The sequence below is a fragment of the Periplaneta americana genome, chromosome 2 (genome assembly GCF_040183065.1).
Source record: "Periplaneta americana isolate PAMFEO1 chromosome 2, P.americana_PAMFEO1_priV1, whole genome shotgun sequence".
Taxonomy (NCBI): domain Eukaryota; kingdom Metazoa; phylum Arthropoda; class Insecta; order Blattodea; family Blattidae; genus Periplaneta; species Periplaneta americana.
The window spans coordinates 78421091-78438697 of record NC_091118.1 but is presented as its reverse complement, the minus strand read 5'-3'; the positions used below and the strand labels follow the sequence as shown (position 1 = coordinate 78438697).

General features: G+C 36.3%; 1 protein-coding gene across 10 annotated transcripts in view; it reads right to left on the bottom strand.

The window, feature by feature from the left end:
- Nucleotides 1-519: 519 nt before the first annotated feature.
- LOC138694360 (zinc finger protein 45-like) overlaps nucleotides 520-17607 on the bottom strand; it is a 53343-nt gene continuing 36255 nt past the window's right edge. For 6 of the 10 annotated variants that reach the window (XM_069818016.1, XM_069818013.1, XM_069818015.1 and 3 more), the window contains one exon: nucleotides 520-1491. In XM_069818016.1, the coding sequence (XP_069674117.1) occupies nucleotides 630-1491 (862 nt within the window). In that variant the 3' untranslated portion in view covers nucleotides 520-629. Of the gene's footprint in view, nucleotides 1492-1963; nucleotides 2016-15823; nucleotides 16407-17607 lie in introns of those variants that run through there. The other 4 variants (XM_069818019.1, XM_069818020.1, XM_069818021.1 and 1 more) reach the window with 3 other exon arrangements.

Genomic DNA, 17607 nt, shown 5'->3' with positions numbered 1-17607 from the left:
TTGTTACTGGGCTAGTAAATAGTTTTATTAAATATTATTAGTGCTGTGTTAAAATGTCAGGGTGTATATGTGCGATAGAAGACTGACTTACAGAAAACATATAAATTTAATCAGAGTCAGAGCTTTTCAACGTTTCATGCTACTATATCCTCTCTTCAAAAGTAGCACCTCTCTTAAAGTCGAAGTTTTATTATACACTTGTCTGATCCGTTCATATATGTTATATGCCTGTGAAATTTTATCAAATACTCATATAGGTCATATTAAAAGACTGGCTGGAATACAAAGATCAGTATGTAGGACAATCACGGGAGCAGACTATGATATCAGCAACTGTTAACTATATGAGTCACTAAATATAATGTTATTTAGTGATTATACTCAAAATGCCGGAAACAAATTTATAAAATCTGTAAGAACACATTAAAATCCACTGCTCAATAGCTTAGTCATTTCTCATGTTCTTACTATCAAACCTCGTATACTATATTGAAGGAGTGAGAGAGGGGAGAAAGACTATTTGTATAACAATGAATGAACACATTTAATGAAAATAACAAAACCTCACTGTTATGAAAATCTTTCAGCATGTCACATAAATACAAAAATAGCGTTAACTATCCCTTTATTTATTTGTTGTGTGTTCTCGCATGCCTCCGAAGGTTTCCTCCATCTGAAAATTCCTTTCCGCAATTCAAACACTTATAAGGCTTCTCACCAGTATGAATTCGCACATGAACCCCAACACTGCCGCTTGTCGAGAAACCTTTTCCACAGATAGTGCAACTGTAGGGCTTGTTTCCAGTATGTGTCCGCATGTGAACTCCAAGATTACTACTCGTAGAGAACACTTTCCCGCAAGTCACACATTTATAAGGTTTCTCACCGGTATGGCTTCGCATATGTATATCAAGTTTCCCTTTCAGCGAAAATACTTTACCACATATTGTGCACATATAAGGTTTTTCTCCTGTATGACTTCTAATATGCACTCCTAGATCACAACTTCGAGAATAACCTTTCTGGCAAAACTGACACTTATAAGGCCGTTCGCCATTATGAATCCGCATATGCTCATCGAGTTTACCTTTCCAATTAAAACACAAACCGCATAATTCGCATTTATGAGGCTTGTCCCCAGTATGAATCCGAATGTGAATTCCCAAATTGCTGCTCCTGGAAAATCCCTTTCCACAAGTAACACATGTATATGGTTTTTCACCACTATGGATACGTAAATGTTCGTCGAGCTTTGCTTTCCAAGAAAATGCTTTGCCGCACGTTGTGCACATATATGACTTTTCTCTTGTATGAGTTCGTATGTGTGCAACAAAGTTCTTTCTCCTTGAAAACTGCTTTCCACAAGTTTCACATCTGAAAGAAACTTCCTGCGTCTCCTGCGGTCCATCCTTGCAGTGTCCATTGTGTGAGCCATCCTCAAGGTCCTCCTGTTCAACATCTGTAGACTTTTCATTGGATTTCTGAGTGCAACTACAAAATAAAAAAACCATCAGTACCTGAATCACATATTAGGTCTAAATGACAAGTAATCTGAATTCCTGCCGGATGCTTTTCCAATTCACTGCGGGCTAAAGCAAGGAGATGCACTATAACCTTTACTTTTTAACTTCGCTCTAGAAAATAATAATTGAATTGAATGGGTTACATCAGCTTCTTGTCTATATGGGTGACATGAATATGATAGGAGAAAATCTACAAACGATTAGGAAAAACACGGGAATTTTACTTGAAGCAAGTAAAGCGATAGGTTAGAAAAAAAAAATCCCGAAAAGACAAAGTATATGATTATGTTTCGTGATCAGAATACAGTACGAAATGAAAATATAAAAATTGGTAATTTATCCTTTTAAGAAGCGGAAAAATTCAAATATCTTGGAGCAACAATAACAAATATAAATGACAATCGGGAGGAAATTAAATACAGAATAAATATGGGAAATACCTGTTTTTATTGGGCTGAGAAGCTTTTATCATCCAGTCTGCTCTCAGAAAAGCTGAAAGTTAGAATTTATAATACAGTTATATTATTACCGGTTGTTCTGCATTGTTGTGAAACTTGGACTCTCACTCTGAGAAAGGAACAGAGATTAAGAGTATTTGAGAATAAGGTGTTCAGGAAAACATTTGGGGCTAAGAGGGATGAACTTACAGGAGTATGGATAAAGTTACACAACGCAGAACTGTACGTATTGTAGTATTCTTCACCTGATATAATTAGGAACATTAAATCCAGACGTTTGAGATGGGCAGCGCATGTAGCACGTATGGACGAATCCATAAATGCATATAGTGTCAGTTGGGAGGCCGGAGGAAAAAAGAGTTTTGGGGAAGCCGTGACATTGATAGGAGGATAATATTAAAATGGATCTGAGGGAGGTGGGATATGATGGTAGAGACTGGATTAATCTTGCTCAGATAGGGACCGATGGCGGGCTTATGTGAGGGCGGCAATGAATCTCCGGGTTCCTTAAAAGCCATAAGTAAACATCCGGCTCGCCACGGATTATGTGGCCCATCTTTTGTTCTTTTAAAAAACTGAAAGTGTATATATTTAACTATTAGCGATTTTAAAGTTTCATTTCTTCAACACGACTATTTCAGCATGTCTCAACAGCGAAACCTAGCTTGACTGCGCGCAGGGCGATTCGTTCATATTTTTATTGTTATATTACACAAAACTATTTTCAGAATTTACTCTGAGGAATGTGGAAGGAGGTTGCTTAGGTGGGACGGCCCGTGCGTATGGGCTCAAGAGCTCCGTCATCCCTGTTGTTTTTATTAACTGGTAAGTTACATGCATTACTTTCTTTAATGGGTACTATTGACAGCTACATAACACTCGATATAGGGGAGAGTCGGGTAGTATCGGACATCGGGTAATATCGGACAGTGAGTTTCTTTCATCTACCACACGATGATAGTACCTGATTGACATGGTTACGTTTCAGTGATGTCGCATAGAGAAACGTAACCATGTCATTCAGGTACTACCATATGGTGGTAGATGAAAAAAACGCACTGTCCGATACTACCCGACTCTCCCCTACTGCAGATGTCTGATTACTGGCTAAGGCAGAATAGCACTGTGCAGCGCTTTGCTCCGTCCGTGTGACTTGTACTAACTGACGTAGGTAAGGCTGATATTATTACACTATAAAAGTTCCTTGATAAAGATATTTTATAAAATATATGACAATGTAATGAGTTTTCTTTTATAAAAGTTTCTTTGATAAAAGACGTTTTGTAAAATGTAAGTGCATCTTGTTATCTTTTATAAAAGACGTGACTAGCTTGAAACCAATATGGCGGAACGTAAATATTATTAGGCTCTTACTACGATCAAAATGCTGATATGAGAATATGAAGCAAATTAAATATTACAAGTTATAACATTAAACACATGGACTACAAAAACAGAAACAAAAGACGGGAAGTGTACATAAAAGTAGCAGAGACTATAAATGCTGTAGTCCACACCTGTGGAGTAACGGCTAGCGCGTCTAGCCGCGAAACCAGGTGGCCCGGGTTCGATTCCCAGTCGGAACAAGTTACCTGATTGAGGTTTTACGGGGGTTTTCCCTCAACCCAATATGAGCAAATGCTGGGTAACTTTCGGTGCTGGACCCTGGACTCATTTCACCTGTATTATCACCTTCATCTCATTCAGACGCTAAATAACCTAAGATGTTGATAAAGCGTCGTAAAATAACCCACTAAAATAAAAAAATAAGTGCTGTACAGGAAGAATTTACAAGTGTAGGCAAACTGAAAATGATCTTCATCCATTCTCAAATAATTTATATAACTTTTCAAGTCGTCGCATTGTAGCTCTTTTAGTAAATTTTGATGGATACTTTTCTTGCCACATCTTTACATCTGTGGTTTAACCCATAGGCATTTCCTTTTCTTTTCTGTTTCTTTTTCAGCAATATGCATATTGTAATATTTTGAACTAATTGTAGCTAAACAAGTATAGCACTGTTCTTCATTCATTTATGCATATCTATGATCAAAGAAGATTTTATTTTATTATAAATGGAGGCTAATGGTTCTTGTTCCTTAATTTTAGGTTATCTTTGATAAAAAAAAAATATTTTATCATAAGTTTTGTCAAATTGCCCTGATACTGTAGTATCAGCCTATGGGCTCGGTTTCTTCTACGCCCGAAGAACGAGTGGTTGGCATGGAAATGTTAGTGGCACTGCCCCCACTCCGTACAGAGCCAAGCTGCGAGCTCTGGGCTCTTATCTTCTGTGAACTCTGTACTCGTGTGAGTGCTAAAGTGACTCAAAACAAGTTGTTTAGCTCTGTGGAATTCGTAATGTGCTGAGTTGCGGAAATCGGGCAGTCATCTTTTCTAGCTTATATACCTGATGATAGTGATGATACTAAATACGTGTCGACGCGTATCTAGACAATGAAAGTATTTCGATGTTAGTTGAAGAGAACAATTTGCGAGCGATTTTGGGAATTTTAATGCAGACAACCGTAATGCAAAAGGATTATAATTACTAGAATACATTTTGAAAGAACTGCAATCTTTCTTACAGAACGTTCTCGAAATGTTAATCGCACGAACTTACGATGGGGCAGCCTTTCCTGGGTAAAATCAACGAGCCATATTTCTACAGATTTTACATTTCGGTCAAGGACATCCTGAACACATCATTCATCTCTCATACAGGGTGAGTCAGGAAGAACGGTACTTGGTGTAATGTGTGATAATATTGGTGATTCTGAACAAAAAAAGTTTATATGAACATATGACCTGTTCTTAACAGTATCTGACATACAGCTGTTTGAAAATCACGGGCGTCAGTCTCATGTCCTACATCGGAACTCATATGCGGATGCAATTAAAACGACATTATGTTGTAGTATTGCCTTTACTGGCCATTTTAATGCGTAATGGGCGTTATATCGGTCGCGGTGGAGTCATTTCTTGGCCACCAAGGTCACCCGACCTTATTCCATAGGATTACTGTGTGTGGGATTGGCTTAAGAGCGAAGTCTACAAGCACAAAGTGGAAACAAGGGAGGAACTTCTCGCTTGCATTTTACATGTTTGTGCTCTAGTAAAGGAATATCCTAATCAGCTCAGATCAGCAATACAGCAGCTGTCTACAAGAGCTGCAAAGTGCATTGAAGTTGACGATGGACTTTTTGAACATGTTCTGTAAAGGAAAGTACACAATTAAACAGAACATAAGGTAACAATGCTTTCATTTACTTCATCTGCACTTTTTCCGTTCCTCATTGTTTGATTATTTTTCTCCGAAACAGTTAAGAACAGAACATATGTTGATATAAACTTTTTTGTTGAGAATCACCAATATTATCACCCCTCAAAATGTACCTTTCCTCCTAACTCACTCTGTATACAGGTAGCTTATCCTTAACAGTAAACAAATTTTCCTTGTTCACTCAATCAGTTAATCGTCTGTTAAGTACAGCTCAGCTTTTATTAAAAAGAACGTGCAAAATGCTTTCGAAACGTCGCAAAATTGAGAGTGAATACAGAAAGTTCAATCAATATTGGTTCGGTAATTATTTTGTGAAAGAGCATAGAAAAAAAGTGTCGTGTTATTTGAAATTACGTTGCAGCAGTCGTGAATGAATATATAACATGAGGAAACACTACCAGAAGAAATATTCTCGTGATTTCGATGAACAGAGTTTGGGCAGAACGAGTTGTTAAGGCAAAAGAACTGTGTTCAAAAGTTACACAGTAGAAATTTTTAGTTTAAGATAAAATTTGAAGTAAAGAAACGCTACGAAGATGGGTTTACGAGTTTTCGAAGCTCATTGCTGAGCATGGAAAAGCATTTCCGGAGGGCGAGTTTGTTGCGAAATGTATTATTGGTGTTGTCGAAATGTTGTATCCTGATAACGTTGACGTGTTCAAATCAGTATCTTCGTTTTTTTCTTGTTTACTGAAAATTATTGTATGTATAAATTTAATTGATGGGTATAAAGCACAAGGGATATAAATGAACTTTTCAAATATTTGAGTTGAACATAGGAGAGTGAAGCTAAAATTTCCCTTTATTCAGTGCACAAAGGCTATGTGTGCTACTCAAATAGGTGCAGCATTATAGAGGTGTAAAGGAAAACTACTTCGCCAGTTGGCTCTTTAGTTTTTAGTACTGTAATTTCCCATAACTATGGTCCAAAACGCATTATGTACTACTTAGTCCCCCAAGTGTTCGGTGTTTGCCATTTAAGGAGCCACTGTGATGGAATTATGTTCCCCATAGATGCTTCTATCTACCATTACACTTGGCAATGATATGGATGCTTAACAAGGTCAGTGTGCATCGTTCTATTGAATTTGTGAAGACACGAAATCATTCAGTTTCTGTTTGTCTGTTTTATTAAGCTCTCCTCTGTAGAACTGGTAAATTATAGATATATGATTCTTTGTACAATTAAACCTGGCTATATAGTGAATACTTTCACGTAATAATTAGAGTGGCAGAGGTTAAGGACTCTGCGTGAAAAATGTTTAACCTCAAGGCTAGAAGTCAGTCCTCAACTATGTACCACAATTTTTCGTGGACCATAGTTGTATTTCATTTTAAAATATTTGTTTTAATGAAATGTGAACAATTTGATTATTTACTTCTCCAAATACGGTATCTCAGTATATTCTAAAACACCATTTAACATTATAGTCCAGTAAATAAAGAAACAGGCTCTTCCAACATCAATGGTACTAGCACGAATAATGGTCCGCTAAAACGAAAACTTCAGGGTAGAAGGATCACAACCATCCCTGTAAGTGACTATGAGAGCGATGAAATTGAAATGGATACAGATTATGTTTCCGGTGTACTCTCCATATTTACAGACAGTGAGTCAGATGTGGAAAAGAAGACGAAATCTGTTAAAATAATGCTAAAGGCACATAGTTATATAGTAATTACATATGAGGAGGAATTGTAGCCAGGGAAAGTTTTGGAAGTGAAGAACAATGGATCCATTTTCAATTTCAGAATTACAAGAGAAGTGGAGATTCAAAGAATAGAAATAAGCCTACTGAATACAGTTCTCAAAATCAGTTAACATTTGGAAGAAAATTGCAATAATTTGTAAGTTTTTACACCTTTTAATTATATCCATTGTTTGGCGTCGAAAATAATAGCGCAAGTGATAATAAAAAAGAGTTTTTTTTTTTCTGAGAAGCAATGTTTTCTTCATTTCATAATGGGTTTTCTGATTCTCACCTCATAAAAAAAAATTCAGAAACTTTAGGTGGCCCGGTATTTTTGCCGGTGAGTGTAGTTTTTCATTATTGCATGAAAATGACTTTCAGATTTCACTTGTTTATTGTGTTTATGCAATGTGTACTAATAAAAAGAATCCATGTACTTTTCATTTATTTTTAATATTTCTATGTTAGATTATATTTCTACCCTTAAATTAGGGACTCAATGTATTGATTTACGAATAATTACAGCTCCAGCTATAGTCCGTTCATGCTTTCAAGCATGAATATATGAGTGGACCATAGTTGGGCAACTCAGAATACAACTATGTACCAATGCTTATTATTTTTTCAACACTTGTAATTAAATAATTTCAAACACATATGTCAATATTTATTTAATATACACTTACAAGAGTCCGAAGCCAAAATTTCACTTAATCTGGATGAATAGTATTGAATATACAAAGAAAAATGTGACAAATGTGGACCATAGTTAGGGGAAACTACGGTATTTATATCCAATGTGCTCCATTCTTTCCATTAGGATGTTACACGATTGCAGATTTCACTGTCAAATTCTGAATCTATTTTATCCGTAACACCAATATTCAGACTACAAATCACAAATTAATAATTTCTATAACTAATTCAGGGAATGTGACCAGAATTTCAAAATAGCAGAAAATGCTAAGAAGAATTCTGATTGGAAGGTGATTGTTTCAGAACACATACTGTACGTATTTACTCCAAGTTCGAAGTAAAATAGCACTTTGTAGCACTTTGGTACTCCTACTAAAAACAGAACATTTACATATCCTGCTCAAAATGGTGACCATTAGAATTAATGCATAATGGATGAACGATGTCCTAGATTGTCGTAGTGTCGCCTACTAAATGGATGCACAGGCATCATTAATACGTCGCTATATGTCATAGGCGGAGAGAGAACCATTTCCTTGGGGGGGGGGGGGCAAAGCAAAACCATAGAATCCCCATATAACGGAGACATCATTTACCTCCTCCCCCGTTATAGCTTGACCGTGATACAGTATATCGGAATATGATAATTTAATAAAGGTATTTTCGGGGGACATGTTTCTTCCATATGCGCGATATTTCGAACCGAGTTGTACAGGTAAGTCTACTACAAATTATAATAGGGCATAACTTAAAACAATATCCCTATCGAATCCAATATCGAACCGAGTTGTACAGGTAAGTCTACTACAAATTATAATAGGGCATAACTTAAAACAATATCCCTATCGAATCCAATATCGAACCGAGTTGTACAGGTAAGTCTACTACAAATTATAATAGGGCATAACTTAAAACAATATCCCTCTTTTTCTCTCTCGTACAGAAACACATGCATACATCAATAAAACTACGTAACAGTGCTAACAGAAACATTTTTATATGAAGCTTACCTTCCGAAGAAATCATATGAAATGTAAATTCTAATTATTTTATTTAATCTCATCCTTAAGTTTACATAATATTATACCAGAATCACTTTTCCCTTTTCCTTCATTGTTGTGCAGTATGTTATTCATACATCTCCAAGTGGGGCCTGAACACCTGCAGACTTCTAACATATGAGTACAGGCTGTTACAAAAGAAAAATTACAGTGCTTCCATTCCTCAAATGAAGTATAGGAATTCTCATACGTTCAAAAATTTAAAATAAATACAGTATTACAGTCCAGACACATGATCTGAAAACATTAATTCATCAATTTAAGCACAGAAACTTAATCATAAACAAAAGCAAAAAAAGATATTTTGAATTCAATAGAATAATAGAAAAAAAGAGGTCAGACAAGTTTGGGAGGCAGTGCACCCCTATAACTCCGCCTATGCTATATGTCCTCTGGTGGCATTGGAACATTTCGATAGACTACACCCTTGACCACTACCCAATGAAAAAATCTAGTGACGTAATGTCAGGAGAACGAGAAGGCCAATTAACTGATTTATCACGTCCATCCATTTACTACATTATTTTTGATCCAGATCAAGATGGGCTTATGTTTGAGCATCCGTCATGCTCGTACCACATAACCACAGTTCCTCAAAGATACTAGTATGGCTTACAGAAGTTCGGGAAGAATGGTTCTTAAAAATCTGCCATTTAGGCTAACATTTACGAAACAAGGACCAACAATGGTATTGCAGTGCTACAAAACGCCATTTTGTTTCGGACGTGCAGTAAGTACGTACGTACATTATGAGTTCCATATTTTTGCATCCCTGAATGTTTGTTTATTAGAATGGCACGTTTTTATATATTTTAATAGGCCTTGAAAGGGTTAAATTACTCATCGAACAATAAGTCCATGGTGCCTCGAAAAAAATGAAGTTATTATTCATATCTTCTTAATGAACGAGGTTACAAGAGAGATATAGCCATAGTATTAATTCTCCATTGTACTTTTGTTTAAAAGTTTTTCATTTGGTGCCTGAGAAAAAAAATATTTTGGGTGAGCAAAATAAATTAATGTTCTGTATGTTTAAAAGACTTCAACTATTTTCATACGCGTAAATTCGTTTCAACTTAGAATGTATTTTGTAATTTACACAGCATATTTTTTACATTTAGTTTGTAGGACTACCTTTACTTAATCTGCAAAATAGTTTGGAACACAAGAGGTATAAGTGCAAAGTCTTATTATAAAATGGTTACTTTTAATATTTTAATTTTAAAATTTATTCAAAATCTGCAGGTGAACTACTTCATCGCACTCCCAGTAAAATAGTTCGTAATTCGAAAATGTGATTTGTAAAGATACGCTATTTCCTAGTAAAATACTGCTGTGAAAATATTTTAATAAATATGTACCAAAACCTTTGATATTATACAATTTTATCATTAGAATTTCATACTTCCAACTACAAAAAGTGTTGGAAAAAATGTATGAAAGTAATATATGATTTTCGACATACGACACTATTCTACTGGGAGTGCGAATAACCAAGACTAAATATTTTTTAGTAGGTTATTTTACGACGCTGTATCAACATCTCAGGTTATTTAGCGTCTGAATGATATGAAGGTGATAATGACGGTGAAATGAGTCCGGGGTCCAGCACCGAAAGTTACTCAGCATTTGCTCATATTGGGTTGAGGGAAAACCCCGGAAAAAACCTCAACCAGGTAACTTGCCCCAACCGGGAATCGAACCCGGGCCACCAGGTTTCGCGGCCAGACGCGCTAGCCGTTACTCCACAGGTGTGGACAAGGCTAAATATGTAAGCACAAAACAGACATCGCAGACTCTGCATATAATTTTCCATTGTCACTGAACTTTAAACTCATTTTTCTCAACATTAGGTTTTGTCACTCATATCCCTTGTGCTCTAGATCCCTCAATTGTATTGTTGTTGTCTTGTAAGTTCATTCCCTTTTATCTTAAGTTTAATCTATTCCGCCTGAAGACATTCTACCCTCTGTACAGCCAAGTTATAGTTGCCGAAACACCTCAGCGACATAGGGTTAAACAACCAGACCCGCTAATACGTTTGTAAGTGTTTTGACTTATGTTGGATTCAGTGCTGAGTTCAGCGTGGATATGTGAGTGTTTACAAAAATAACAAAATAACAAAAATAACATTACTGTTTTCAGTTGGATCGTCTGAAGGTAGCATTGGAAACAAAAGACTGAAATCAAACAGTGGTGGAGTCGTCTTTCAGTACGACAACACCAGACTATATACTTCTAAGATTGAAACAGAAGGTGGAAATATTTGTGCATGTGATGACTCCCTGCAAACAGTCCAACATTTCTTATTCGAGTGTCACAAATTTGAACTGCAACGTCTTGAACTAATTTGTCGATTAGACAGGTGCGACACCAAGTACTCCCCACCAAAATAAGTGTTCCGAAATAAATTCTATTATCAAGATTTTATGAGATATGTAAATTACGTTCACAAAAGTTATAATCTGAACACATGATAAAATTAGTATATATCCACTGAATTATCATTATTTTCTTTCTATAGTTTTTATATATTTTGCTATAGGGTAAACTAGGGTCTGTTGGACAGTCGGGCATGTTGGACACTCTGTACTTTAACGTGTTACCTCGCCACTTGTGGGCATCACATTCTGCTAGCCACGAGTGAGGCTACTTCCGTCATTGACTTCTAGCAGAATGTGATGCCCACAAGTGGCGAGGTAACACGTTAAAGTACAGAGTGTCCAAAATGCCCGACTGTCCAACAGACCCTAGTTTACCCTACATATTTAAATTAACAGTTGATAGAAATAAATTAGGATAATCATTTAAAATAGATTCACGATAAATGTGTTGCATAAAATTTAGAAACTGCTTCTAAGAACATTGTTTAACGGAAAACTGTGTAACGTCTTCAGAGATTTCAACCCACAGAAATGTAAACTATATTTCTAGTGAATATTAGGATGTTATTTGCTTAGGTTATAATACAGTATACATTTCATGAAACTTGTGAATTGAAATATAAGATTGTATTTTAGTATTTAATTTCAGCTCATTGCATTTCATTCATTCATGTGTATAAATTATAAAACTTTGTAGAGATTTGCTGAATTTATAGATTTGTAAAATTGTATTAATTTCATAATTGAAAAGGAAGATTAATTCAATAGGAGACTTCATTAATCAATATCATATAATAATAATTATTATTATTATTATTATTATTATTATTATTATTATTATTATTATTATTATTATTAAGCATTTATAACCCTAACATACCTATCTCAGGTAAAATAGGGTTCTCTGTGAAATTGGAGTATAATAAATAAACGCCTAATTTCCTTGAAGGAGTGCAGACTCAACATGAAACAGTTAACCAACCAGAAAACCGCCATATTTTACAAAAATTTCATTTATATAAGCGTGCAGAAAAATGGCAATATATTGACGATAATAATGGTTCATACTGTACACGGAAAGTTGGTTACTAAACCTTGCTGCCTTATTTGCTTTGAACGATCTTGTGTTTAATGTTTCGTAAATTCCATTTCGAGCCCCAGTTAATACGGCAACTTCTCTGTTTTAGCTGTGTTGGGGATGTGCAGTGTTCTCAGACGTTTTTTTTTTTTAACTCAACATTGCACCATAACAAAATACAAATAATTTGCGGAACACGTAACAATGCGTCGTAACAAAATACAGTAATTCAAGTTCGTTGAAACTACATCCACTACATCTTCAGCACCAAAGCCTTATTTGAGGGAACACTTTGCGGGGTGAGGGTCTCTCCCAGGTCTCTTCCTCGTCCTCCGTTATGTCCGATTCCTCTCCTTCGAGAATCTCTTCCTCGACGATGTTCCTTTGTATTCTGGGAGTCTTCTTGGCCGGCACTGTTGCCACTTCCGCTTCTGTATCCGCTTCTTCGACTTGGCACTGCTGAGAACACAGCGCATTCTCTTCACCTTCGCCATCTATGGGTTCCTCTTCCACGATCTCCCTCTTCTGCTTCCTCTCCTTTGTCTTCTTCGAAATCTTGCTTTCCTTCTCCTTGACAACGTATAGATCATCTTTCAAAGATTTCAATTTGTCTTTCTTGCCGTATTTGGTAGCTTTAATTTCTTTACTGTATTTATTTTTAGAGTTCTTGTTGTTTTTGTAAGTTTCCTGGACATCAATCTCCCCCACTAAGTCCTCTTCATTTAATTCTGTTTCGACTGGTGCCTCTCTCGCTTTCTTTTTATGCTGTTTTGATGCAGATTCCGAATACTTGTTCTTGGCCTTATTCTTCTTCTTGTTATTCTCCTTACTGGACTTTTGATACGATCCCAGACATTCATCCAGCACCAGAAGGGTAAGAAGCAGGACTGCTAATACTTGCAACCTTCTCATGTTTGTGATCCTCGAGTACAGAACAAGAACTGTATTAGTGGTGAAACGTAACGAAGAAGCGAATGAACTTATGAGACAACTCCAATATTTCGAAAAATTATCTAACATTTGGACTGCGATCGATGTAATTACTGGCCTTCCAAATAAACAAGTTGGGTGCCCTGACTTGGATGAATATCTTGCTTACGTAGATCATTCGATATACAGCTTGATTCAGGGATTTTGGCCTTTGCAAAAAGTAAGCAGATAGACTACGAGCGAGTTACTCATCACCAAAGAGACCAGATGGGGTACGTTTTCAGTGGACACAAGTTTACTATACCGAGAGCTTTGATTACGTCACGATATGGGGGAAGGGGTCTTACCTACAAGGTACAGTCCTTGTACGCGCAGAGCTCTCTGATGTTACACGTACTGTCTTAGATAGTTTTCAATACCTGTGCATTTCCTGGCGTATTTGAATTTCCTGTTTTCTGCATATTCTAATTTATTGATCCTTCTACACTATTTCCTGTATTTACTTTTTTCCTATCGCAGTCCTTCTAATTAGTTCTACTTGTGTTTACCGTAAGTGCAAAGCATTTGTTTGCCTTTACATTACAACATAGTTTACGATATTCCGAAAGAAAAGAAGCCTCGGCATGTACAATTGCAGCTATTTGTTGAGGAGTTCGGATCGCAGCACTTTCCCACAGATGGTGAAAAACTTACATGGATGGTATGCAAAGTCGATTTACTGGGGAACAAGAGACACCATGTACAAAAACACTAGAACTCTAGAAGACACAAGGAATGTTTTAAGTTGTTGAATTCGAAGAAAGTCGAAGCTATTCCACGAGTTCAAATGTGGAATGTGATTTTTACCAAGACTTGTGCCACATGTTCGTTAGGGCAAATATTCTATTTAAAAAACTGGAACACCCATGTGTCAGATCATTTTTGCAAAAATATACAGGTAGAATACTATCCCGAGAATCTACTCTGCGTACGCGTTTTTAGCAAAGTGTTATGAAGATATCTTACGTAAAATTAGAGAAACGTTAAAAGATGAAAAATTGTAGATATCTATAGACAAAACGACAAATATTGCAAACAGATCTGTTGCTAATGTTATTTTTGGGGCACTTCAAACTGAAGGTGTGGGCAAAAAGTTTCTATTGACATTCGAAGAGCTAGAGAAAGTAAATCATGTTACCATTGCAGCTCTGTTTGAAAAATCAATGCGATTATTGTGGTCTGACGAAATGAAAGCAGAAAAGCTTAATGATGTATATTGTCGTGCACTGTAACAAATGCAGTCATGAAGAAGAGCAAAGTAGTACAAAGTAAAATACTATGTTTTCTATGTTGTTGTATTTATATACAATATATTGTTCTTATGTAGCTACATTAATATCATGTAACACAAAACTATGTATGTTGTAATTAAGTGCACAATATAAACAATAGGTTATTTAATATTATAAAATGAAATTACTGAATAGTAAAGATAATTTGCTGCAGGAACTGTACTCCAGTCGTTGTTGTTGTAGCGACACGATGACATTCACCCCCTCCCTTTCTTGCTCCCTAATATTGCGATATAGTGCATATAGCAGTTATCTCAACGGTTTACGTACACCAAATGCTCTCTCTGCTCATCACTGCTGGCGGGCTGGGTCACATAGGTCAGGCCGCGCAGTCATAACACCTAAATCCGCCTTAAAAACACAATATTCTTCCACACATCTCGTTATAACCACTACGTCTGTTGATTAAACAGTATCATGATGACTTATATTTTCTTGACATGAGTGTCTCTCAGCTACGAACATCGATATTATGTTCATTCTTTCTCTTCCCTCTTCCCCTCCTATGCACATATGTGATTAAATTTTTTTTTATGACGCAACACGCAGCTCGCTCACTAGCCAAACAACCAAGGACAGGGGCCAATAACGTTGAATCGAGCTGTACTTGGAAAACTGCTAAGAAATAGATGAGTGAAATGTGGTACGTATGATTTTAAATACTATGGGGCGAATGCACAATTTTATGTAGTCGGAAATCGTTTAAGAAGTGTATTTCTGATGGATTAAACTTTTCTGTTTGTATTTTAACATTGAATGTGGTTTATTCATAACGCGGAGCACAAGGCAAATAAGTAATTTACTCTTCTTAACTGGTATCAGATTAAACTATTCACGTTCAAGGCGCACATCCCATATAATATATATATATATATATATATATATATATATATATATATATATATATATATTAGTAGGTTATTTTACGACGATTTATTAACAGCTTAGGTTATTTAGCGTCTGAATGAGATGAAGGTGATAATGCTGGTGAAATGAATCCGAGGTCGAGCAACGAAAGTTACCCAGCATTTGCTCGTATTTGGTTGAGGGAAAACCCGGGCCACCTCGATTCGAGGTCAGAAGCGCTAACCGTTACTCCACAGGTGTGGACTCCCAGATATATATACGTCAGTGATTTCATCGAACACAGAAAGCAGTGTACCACTGAAATTGTCAACTGACTGCTCTCCTGTATCAGAGGTCTTCATAATTGCTGTTAAAGAATTGAGAACAGTACAACAACAAACCTGGATATAGAATTTTGCGTTCCTACATGCACAAAAGGATTCTTTATAAGTAGGGTTACCAGATTAAATTTTCGGGACCAAGGATAGTTCAAACAATTATAACCAGGACAAACTAACGCTAATATTTAAAGAAATATATCATACGATATAAAAATGTTTATTTTCAAACTTACAACATTGTCCACATGCAATATTACAAACATTTTATTAGTTAAAAATTCTGTAAAAACAATGAAAATAAAATATGTAAGTAAATTGAGCTGTGGTAATTTTTTTATCGGAGGAGGGTCCCACAGGCAAGCTTGGGCTTATGGTGCAACCTCCTTATTGGGATGATTTTGAAGTCCTTAGACAACTCTTCAAGCAAGTGATTAACTGCTTGGTCTTATTGATTCGTATGGCATCCGATTCTGACGAAGTTCGCGTGAACAGCAACGCCCCTCTGCCTTTCCTGTCAATATGCCGCCTCCTCAGATCGATGGAATCTGTTCGAAATTCACGTGCTTGCGTTCTGCTGCAGCCTTTGACCCGAAGATCGCGCCCTACAGATTCCGCGACTCGCAAAAGCGCCATCTATATGAAGGAGCTACACTCCCCTGGTCTGCCGTAGTCCACTGTAGAAGCCCCTACAGCTCCTTGGGATTTGTGCAGCTCCCCCTGTCATATGACATCTGTAGGCGAATCCCGGAACCACGTCTGCCACGATCTCCTGGTCGACCTGAAACTAATAGGATGACACATGAATTGAAGCTAATGAAGGCGAAATGAGTCTGAGGTCCAAAGCGGGAAGCTATCGAGCATTTCTGATTTAAGTGGTTGAAAGTAAACCTCGGAAAAAACCCGCCCAGACAACTTGTCCTAACCAAAATTTGAACCCGGGCCAGCTCATTTCATGGTCAGGCAAGCTGTTATTCCACAGTGGTGGGCGAACTATGATAATATCTGATTTGCCTATCATTTGAATTAAATTCCAGTTATTTTAAAGATATGCCTGTTTATGAAAAGCATTACAGTTTTTATTTTGAAAGTCATATTGCACGAATATAACATTCATAATAGAGTTAACTGAGAGACGATTTCTTGCTTTTGCTCATTGGTTCCGTATAAAAGATTTTTTTTTCAATATTCGCATTATGGATTGAAATGACATAGAAGAACTGAACCAGTTTAAGTAGTTCTCAGCAAACTTTACTATTAACAGAATTCGTAAAGTACCTAGACCAAATATGATGAAATAGTGTGTCCTTTGTTTTTAATGTATCTTTACTCTTTTCATTCTTAAAATACCTTTTTCCAACTACTAAATTTATCAAAAGCCTTCACACCATCAATCTTAATACATAAAGAACAAAAACAGTAAACTAACATTAACTTGTACTATCTGCCACGTCACACAGCGGAATATATATCGTATATACTTCGTGATTCGATAATAGAGATCGTAGTGCAGAGCGATAATCTTTATTCTTGTATCGTTTATAATTACTTTCGAAAGTGTATGGACGAGTTTTTAAAATACAAAACGGTATTTAAAACAATACTCCAGCTATTTAGAAAATCTCGCAGACGTCTGGTAATCTTATTTATATACAGAAAACTTACTACATGAGAGTCAACAACATCACTTCTTCATCTGTGGCTTTCATACTTAGTATTTTTCCGCCTAAATATGCAACAACCTCTACCAGGATTGAATTACATACCTCAGGGACAAGCACGGTTAACAAATGGACCATTAAAAATTCAATGCTCAACGTTTTATAACATCAGAAAAGCAATTACATCATCAATATACAATAGAGCCTTCTTTTGGCTGGGGTTCCCAGAAACGTCAGAAAAAAAAATACACTTATTTTAACAAATTTAGGCTGTGGTATATATTTTCCAATGCGTTTGTCCATGTCGTCTTTGAACACATTAAAAAA